Genomic DNA, 10,065 nt, shown 5'->3' with positions numbered 1-10,065 from the left:
AATATCATCTAATGAACAAATTTCGTGATAATTTAATAAAATTTCAAAAATTCGCCTTTCCATTTACAAAAATTAAAATATATATGTTTAAAAAAAAAAAAAAAAAACTAGAAACAAAATACTAAATAAAAATTAATTAACATTTCATTTAACCTAACATACAAAAATACATTATAAGTATTTTTATTTATGATTAAAAATGATAAAATCAAAATCTTGATAGCGTTCTTTTTTTTTTCTTTTTAATTCAAAAAACTAATTGATAAGATGTTAAAATGAATAAATTTAATGAATAAAAAATATTACAAAATTAATAACTTTTATAATTGATTCTTATAATACTATTCGATAATATATATCATTGATAAGCAAATGTATACAGTATGTTCATCCAGAAAATAAATGATAAAAAAAAAATGAAAGAAGAAAGAAAAAGATAAAAAAAAAAAAAAAAAAAACAAAAATTAAAATGTTCATTAAAAATTGCACACAGTAGTAATAGAAGTAAAAGAAATGATAGGAATGTTTTTATAATTTTAAAATTTGTATTTATACTAAATATATATATATATATGATATCTGATTGAAATGATAAATTTTGTAATGATAGAAATAAACAAAATTTAAATAATATAATAAAAATAATTTGAAAAAAATCAAAAAAAAAAAAAAAAAGAACTGGAACAATTATAATTATTTTCTCAAACTCATGTATATTAAGAAAAAAAATAAAACTATAAAAATTGAGAATAATTTTGGATGATAATTGATCTATATAGTTTCTAGATCATTTCGAATGACACAGATGGATGTGACAGTGCACTGTAATTGTCGCATGATGCAGAATTTGTTGTTGAAATTAATGAATCCAAATTTGTAAAAGCCGAATAATACGAACCGGTCATTGATATCGATTGTAGTGATATGGATGTGGGACTGAAATGTACTTTTGTTTTTTTAAGTATTTCGTTTTTTTTTTTTTTTCCTTTTCTTTCTTTTGATCAAGAAATAAGTGATTTTGAGGAAATTCATCAATTAGTAAAAAAGATAATTTTTATTTGTGAATAACAACTTTTTATTAAATTGATTATTTACAATCGGATTTTGATTGAAATTTCCAATTAGCTTCATGATTAAATTAGCTTTTCCAATCTCAAAATTATACCTCAAAAACTTCAAATTTAATCATTTAATTACAAAATAATTGATGTTAATCGATCCTAATGTTGATAATTATGCATAACATAAACTAAAATTATTAAATTGAGCAATTTCTTCATTGCTGTAAAGTATAAATTGCCAAAGTTATTCCTTTTATCATCAAAAAACAAAAAAAAAAAAAAAAAAAAAAAAAAGGAAAAGGAAAAGGAGAAGAAAAGAGAAAATGAAGCAAGGTTATAGTAAATTTAATACAGTAAAAAAAAAAAACAATAAATTTAGTTTTTTTTTTTTTTTTGAAAAAAGTTATTTTTAATTGTCATATATAAGCAATAAATCCATTCAAAACTTGCCAATCATTCTAATTGTTATGATAATCAAAAAATCTTTATAAATTTGATGATTTATAATCAATTTATAATATAGCCATCGTACAATTCAAAAAAAAAAAAAAAGAATTAAAATTAAAATTATCAGGATGAATCATTCCATTTGTTAACAATACAAATTACAAATTGACGCACATGATCAATGAACAGCAAAAAAAAAAAGCATTTGTAAATAATAAAAGCATAAAATATTTGAAAACATAGCAAAAATAAAAATTAAAAAAAAAGCATTTGTATTTTAAAATATCAAATCATTTACAAAGAGAAAAAATAAACAAAACTGATAATGATAAGAAAACCTTTCAACAAATATATTATTATAAGTAATTTTTTTTTTTTCCTTCCTCTTTTCAATTAAGAATGAAATGAAATATTCTTTTTCTTAAAAAAAAAGAGAATTGCTACATTTTACATGCATTATATTTCATATCATATCAGTAAATAGTTGTAAAAATTTTTTAAAAAAAAGGAATTATCTCAAATGTTCATTTGTGTATTATTAGAAGAACGGAAAATGTAAACATATCAAATATCAATGAAGAAATTTACTACATCCAGAAAAGTGTGATAAAACAAAATTATTAAATAAATGTTAAGATACAATGCTGCAAAAAAAAAAAAAAAAAAGAAATTACTTTGTTAAAGAAAATTCAGAAAATGAAATATGAAATAAAAGTAACAAAAATTAGAATAGAGAAAATAAAATAAAGATTAGAATATAGGCAATAATAATAGTAATAATTAATAATAATAAAAAAGTATCGAAACACATTGCTTCATAATATATACTTTGGTAAATAAATTCGTACAACAAATACTTAAAAATGAAACTTTTAATGGCAGAAAAACTTTTCATCTTCTATTTAAACCACATTTTCGGATTGTAAAAATTATTCTTTTAAAGTTTCATTTTTTAAGTATTCCTGGGAAGCATTAATGCAAGAGCTGAATAAAACTGGTCTTTTAAATTGTTTAAAATATTCCTTAAATCATCTGCTCTTTATAACATGTTTAATGCTACATAGGGAAACTTTTACCTAACTTTTCCTATTCCATAAATAAATAATTGGCAAAAGAATAGTTGTACAATTATTATTATTAATATTATTATGAATTTTGTAATAAATGTAAAAAAAAAAAAAGTGTAGAAGAAGTAACCTTGACTTTCAAACATATTCATAAATCATTTTTGTATCAATTTACACATAGTTTAACTAATATAACTAATAATACTTCTGTTACTTCTGTTGATTGGATCACTGATAATTAAATGATAAAATAATGTATTGAAAAGAAGCTAACTACATTCAACAAATACTACATTTGCTATCATTCATATCAGTTTTACAAAAAATTTAAATACTATATAGAGAAGCTTTAAGGTAATTTTTTTCTGTTCAACACAGAAAACGATTAGCACAAGGAATAGTTGCAAAATTATTAAAAAGCAACACATTACACTCATACAACAAACGGATGTTAATTTTAAGCAATCTAAAATATTTAATACATGCAAGATTTAGAAAACTGAATCATTTATTTAAAAAAAAAAAAACAAAAAAACAAAAAAACAGAAAAATAGTGTTAAAAAAACCAGCAAATTAACTAATATATATTTTGAAAAATAAAACATACTAAAAGCCATTTCATTGCTATCATAAGTCAATTGTGTGCTTTGAAATTAATAAATACAAAAAAAAAAAAAAAAAAAAGAAAAAAGAAAAAACTAATCGAATCATATCAATAAGAAAATAAATAAGGAGTAATAGAGATTTTATATTTGTTAGTGGTGAATAGCAAACCTTATAAATCGCAAATGAATTAGAAGCACTCAAAAAAAAAAAAAAAAAAAAACACAAAAAAAAAAAAAAAACAATATTACATTTTTGTAAACAATATTACATTACAGCAAACTTTCAACTTAAATGTTTGCATGCACTAAAACGTTTTGCAAATAATTATCTAAATGATTTTGTTGAATGTCAGTAGCTAACATGAAATTTGTCGATAACATTTCACCGGTGTTCACCTGAAATTGAAAGTGAAAAAAAAAAAAATTTAAATATCACCCAATAAGAAATAATCGATCTAATCAATTGAAGAAAATTCTTAGTTGAAAAATTTTTAGCCTGAATATATACATATTTCCAATTTAGTAATTTCATAGTTTTTAATCCTAATACAAATGATCAAGGATAAAAAAGTGAATTCAAGGTTACTTCTTAACATTTTCTAAGCAATTTTAACAAAAAAAGGGAGAGAAAGAGAGAAAAAAATTAGATCTTAAAAATATGCGAAATGTTTAAATCAAACAATTTATCATACTATTTATGTAATACAATGTTGATGAAATAATTAATGAATACAGTTACAAAAAAAAAAAAAAAAAACGAAAATAAACAAAGATATTCAAATTTTAGAAGAGTTTGTAAACAAAGAGAAGAATCAAGTTCGCTGTAGAACTTACAGAAATTAATTACCACTTGGCGATGAAGAAGCATTACAAATGCTTACAATCTCTGATTTCGTGATGTTTGTCGAGGTAATTGTCCCATTTGATTATTTCTAACTTCATTGATATTTGATGCCATCATACCAGTTAATGTAATGTTGTGAGAAGTGATAAACTGTGTACCACTACCTGATCCATCACTTCGTACAACATTACTCATTCCAGTTTCCACATCTGACAATGGAGCAACTCGTTCTAATTCTGATGCTAAGCCAAATTCACGCTTACAATAATGAACATCACATGATGGTATCTCACGACGCGAAAATACTTCAGCAACAAATAATGCCTAAATTCATATTTCGTTTTAAATTTATTTTCTTTATTTTAAATTCGTATTATTTACTTTAACTCTTACATTTAACATATTCAAAAAGAAAAAAAAAAAAAGGAGAATGTTACTTTTAATTAAGTTAATTTCAAAACAAAAATAAAAAGTTATAATTTGACAATAAAAAAAAAGAAAGAAACGAATAACCACAACGATGCCAATTGCAGAACCAAATAATGAGCCAACTAATACATCCGACCAATGATGCTTATAATTGCTAACTCGAGTATATGCCACAAATGCAGCGCCACCAAATAAGGCAAATTGAATTACAGGTAAAAGTAAACGACTAAATAATGGTCGATAGAGTCGAGCTTGCAAGTAAAGCTGTAATATTGAATCAATAAATTGTTTGAAACAATTTTTGTGAAATTTTTTGAAAATTGAATAAAAACAATGCCATAATTTATTGTATATATAATATTTAAGATACATATATTTAGAAAAAAAAAAAATTTATTTGTACTACTAAACTTGAATTAACATATTTAATGCATCTTCAAAAAAAAAAAAAACGGAAAAAACGGAAAAAAGGAAAACTCACTGCTGTATACCATGCTGCATAAAAACTGAAAGCAGAATGACCGGAATAAAATGAAAGCATAGATTCATGAATAAGATATTTATCTGTACCAGTACATTCAAAATCTGTGATATATTCATGCGAATTAATCGGACATGTTTCAAAACCCTGAAATATTCACTTAAATTTAAAATAAATTGAAAAATTTTTTGAATTCTAATGCTTTACAAGGAATAACTGAAGCTGATACAAATAAAAAGAAAAAAAAAAAAGAATGATATGTATTAATATTATTTATTAAGATGTAAATATTATAAAGACTAAAATAAAAAAATTCATATTAAATCAAAAAAGAAAAAATCAAATGTTATAGTTTTGTTTCGATTCATTTAATATTACAAAAATTTCACATTAATTATCCTTAACTAACAATCCATTATAATAACTACAAGATGAAAATAAAGATTAATCATCTACAGAGCTAATGCCATATATATATATATATACTTAATACATATCCAAGAAGAAAAGAAAGAAGAAGTAAATCCAAATTTTATAAAAGTTATTTGAAATTATTTATTTTTGAATAATAAGTAGCCTTCCCAGAATAATTAAATTTAAAAAAAAAAAAAAATGCTCATGTATGATAAAAAAGAAAGATGCGGGGTAAAATTTTTACCAAACATTCTTATGTGTGCAATTGAGAATGTAAAATTTATGATATCACAAATCATGCATATGATATCAGAATTGCTTAAAAGTTAGAAACATGCAAGTGATATAGCTATGCTTGCATTTACTTCTGCACGCAGATATATGTGTAGTAGTGTATATGCATGAATGCATAAGTGTATAGTTTTGGTGCATAAAGATGAAATAATGCTTTAAAAACAAATGAATAAAACAATTTTGAATATAACTTACCTTTAAAACACCTGATGATTTGGAATAAGCCTACAAAAAATAAAAATATCTAATCTAACGGAAAAGAAAGAAAAAAAAAAAAATGAAGAGTTCGATGCAAAATGTTATGGCGGATGATTTTAGAAAATTTTCAATAACTGATAAGATAAAAAAGATAAGAAATCCTTTTTTTTTTTTTTTTTTTTTTCAAAATAATTATTCTCAATAAAAATTTCAACTAACACTATAAAAAATTCTCTATATTTTTTCAAAGTTTTGCAAGCAGAGATTATGATTGCAAAATGATATGATTCCAAGAAATTTGTGCATTTCTTGAGAGTTAACACAAATACTTTTATACTAATTTACAAGAAAATTTTCCAAAATCCACCATCTTTTTTGCAAACCTTAACTCTTCATACTTACACGTCTGATTGCTAAAGTACGATTACTACTTGATCCACCAATAGCAATATGTTGAATTTCCATATGCTGCAAAAAATTTTTAGGGTAACACACTATATGTGTTCCGATACAACGCCAATATTAGTCCATCTCTCAGCAATGAACTAATTAATCATTACTTATTATACAAGCAAGCTAGTAATTCTTGTAAGTATTGCAAGGTATTTAGAATTATGAGACTAACAAAATATATTATTCACATTGTTACTTCTATTAAATCAATCAATCACTATCACAGTTTCATCTTTCTGTCAGTGTCATTGTTCTAGCATTACAATTAATAATACTAATTAAGAAATAATGATCTAAATTATAAACAATAAACTCAAATTTCAATTTTTTTTTTTTTAAATTCAGGTTTTCCTTCTTGGAAATTACATCAATCCTAATTTTTTCATCTCTTATCCATCATCCATAAGCAAAATGCTTCATTTTTGGTTGCATGTGCATGTTAAGAAGCTTCTTAGAACTAAAATAATGAGAAAAGGTATTAAAGTAACTAAGATTATGAAAAAATATAAAAAATGCGAAGTAAGAATTAGTGCCAAAAGTGCTATTAAAGATAAGTGAATTAACAAAACCTTTGTGTTGATGATTATTTTGCAAAGCATAAAGTTGTTGGTGAAACAAATAGTGAAAATTTTAAGTTATAGAAGATACTTGAAATAAATTAAGAAATAAATGATCAAACGAAATACATAAATGAATAGAAAATGTATCAAAACCATAAAAGTGCAGCATTAAAATGTTAGCAGTGAATTTGAAAATTTTGTTTTCTAAAATATCTCGAGTGAAAAGGAAAAATAAATATTAATACAAGCATATCAGAGAAATCTAAATACACTCTTATATAAACATGCCCAAAAATTCTAAAATGTACCTTTGGTTTGCAAACTGCTATAAAATGAGGCCTGTGGCGTCCAATGGTGTATTTCGCTATATCGACCATTAACTGATTGAAAATGACACCAATAAGGAAATATCCTGAAATTTTAAACAACACAGATAAATAAAAGTGAATATCATAATAAAGTGATATCACGCTTATAATATGTTTCAAAAATCAAATCAATTTTTCATTTTTTCTTTCATTTTTTTTTTTTTTTTTTTTGGGAGGGGGGAGGAGAGAGGAAGAGAGAGAGCTGTAAATGGATATGAATTATTTTCATAAAACTGGCGGAATTCCTAAAAAAGGAAGATGAATATTTGATAAGTTTTAAAAATCAAATCCAATGTATAATCTTAGTAACAATAATAATGTAGTATATTAGATCTTTAATAACTGATAATTAAATCAAGCCTCTAAGGAATTTAGACGAGTGATCATACTATCCTTTAGTGGCTTTGCTATTATGTTTGAAACTAAAATTTCTAACATATGTAATTTTGTGGGAACAACAAACTGGAAGCATTTTTGTTATGTTATTAAGCATAAATTATACTTACCAAAGAAAACGTAAAGACGAACAACAAGACGTGGTATCACGTACCGTTTACACCGATAATGTTGAAATTCATTTTTACATTTCCGTTCCCATATTAATACACGAAATGTTTCCGTTAATATAATCTGAAATTGATTTCTGGTTAAATTAAATACTCTTTTTACTAGTAGTGATTATCGAGAATTTTTTTTTTTGAAGAAATTTCTTCGTGTGCTAAGGTCGGATTATTAGTTTATCTCTATGAAAAGTAGTGATGTGTTCAATTTATTTGAACATGGGACGAGTCGATATTGATTCTAAAAAGGAAAAGAAAAGAAAAAAAAGATGGGTAAATAAGTTTACAAGAATTGCAGGTACAACGAGACCAATTACAATAAGCATTTGTCGAGAAACGGTAGATGGTCGATACGGATAACGAATTGATTCGTCATCGCAATAAAATCCACGTTTGTACGGTTCAACCCATTTGTGAAATATTAATAATGGTATAGCTGAAAATTTAAAAAGAATGATTTAAAACTCTACGAGATAAACGGTGAGAACCGGAAATAAACAACAAAATGCTAAGAACGCAGCTTAATAAAACTTATTAACAAATAAAAACAAAAATCCATCAATAAGTGCAAAGAAGCTGTTTTATTGGTAGAAATCTGTTTGTATAAAAAACACTATTTATTAGTAAAAGTTGAAAAAAAATACCTATTGATAGCATTATTTATAAATAAATGACAAGTCATACTTACTAGCATTATACAGTAAGGAAGTATTAAACTTACAAAATTGATTATTTACATGAGAAAAAGGATAAAATTTTCAACGAATATTTAATATAACTTATCTATTATGAACATCAAACTACCATTCCTTAGTACATGCAAGATAAGAAAGAATACTTACTAGCATTATTCCTTATCAGTAAGTGGCAAAGTAGTTTTTACAAGCAATGTCACTTTTAAATACACAAATTTCGTGCTAGGCTGTTAGAAGACTGAGTGCTATGAATGCCTTAAGTCTTTTTTTTTTTGTCATTTATAAATGTTATTAAGAAGACTCAATTAATATTTAAAACAAACTATACCAACCACATAATGCTAAGACAGCAAAATCAGCAGTAATTCTTGAGACTCTGAGCTCGACCATTTCGGTTTATTCACCTGCTATGTCGAATTTTTTCAGCGATGAATCTGTTTAATACAGTAATTAAACTCGCATTACACAGAAAGAAAAAAAATCGAATAATCGATATGATAATAATCGATCTTGTGGATCTTCCTTGAGTAATTTATAAAATGATGGTTGATTATTCCTGAAATGAAATGAAATTATTATACACATCAAAACTTTTCAATAAATAATAATAATATCTAGCGAAATTCTCAAAAGGATAGTTATAAGACATTTAATTTGTAAATTTCAAAACTCTATCAATAAAATTTCGCATCCCGAAGAAAAAAATCTCAAATTGAAAATGTCAGTTTGAAAATTTTCATAGAAATGTTTTAAATGATCGTCTTATCCTTTGTCTTCTTTTCACTGTCGTATCAACTTTGCAAAATGATAAGAAAGTTTCATTCATTAATACCAGTAAATTTTTGAGAAAAATCTCGAGTTATAGGAAAGTAAAAACGCATAAACGATATTGTTCATTAATTATAATGTTGATAATAGATAACATTAATTAAAATTATAATATATTAATGACAAAAATTAAAATTATAATATTCCAGAAATTATGGTATTAATAATAAAAATGATTAAAAAGCAATCCCAATAGCCCGATTATTCCATGTTTTTTGGAAATTACTACAGAGGATAATAAAAACAACAGAACTGAAATTAACCAATAGTAACACTAAAAAAAAAATCAATTTTTTCGCTAGTTTAACTGAAGCTATAAGAATGGACACTGCAAATAACAAGATTGCTTTTTTAAAAACAAAACAAGAAAGGATATATATTCCCTTTCTCTACACTAAAGCCCAAATTTGACTTTATCTTTAATTGGATGATACTTCCTTTACTTATACGTAAAGTTACTAGTTTTCTATACTATACTCATCTTTTAATACCATTACTTGCATAGTAATGTACACCTACACATATTTACAAGTAATCGTGGTGTTATTTCATCGTCCATCTTTGTAATCATTTCATCTAACCATGTTACCTTTCTGCACTGAAAACCTTTATATCAATTCTAATTATTTCATATAAATGATTATATTGATTTTCTGAAAAACAAACACATATAACAAAGATGCACAAGTAGCCAGTTCGTTATGTACTGATAAAAAAGTGATAAGAAATACACAAAAACATGATCATTTAGTTTATAGTTC

The 10,065-nt window shown here is 24.3% G+C and overlaps 1 protein-coding gene across 1 annotated transcript; it reads right to left on the bottom strand.

Annotated features, from left to right (window-relative positions):
• Positions 1-782: 782 nt before the first annotated feature.
• On the bottom strand, positions 783-8,866 carry Bma-plpp-1.1 (Uncharacterized protein; the record flags this gene model as incomplete). The annotated part of the gene is made up of 8 exons (XM_043079403.1): positions 783-936; positions 4,062-4,348; positions 4,538-4,717; positions 4,935-5,081; positions 7,162-7,265; positions 7,728-7,851; positions 8,069-8,217; positions 8,809-8,866. 8 exons carry the CDS (start codon positions 8,864-8,866, stop codon positions 783-785), a joined length of 1,203 nt encoding a protein of 400 aa, XP_042935337.1.
• Positions 8,867-10,065: the final 1,199 nt, after the last annotated feature.

The sequence above is a fragment of the Brugia malayi genome (assembly GCF_000002995.4).
Source record: "Brugia malayi strain FR3 genome assembly, contig: Bm_v4_Chr2_contig_001, whole genome shotgun sequence".
Taxonomy (NCBI): Eukaryota; Metazoa; Nematoda; class Chromadorea; order Rhabditida; family Onchocercidae; genus Brugia; species Brugia malayi.
This window is presented reverse-complemented; position numbering and strand designations above follow the sequence as displayed.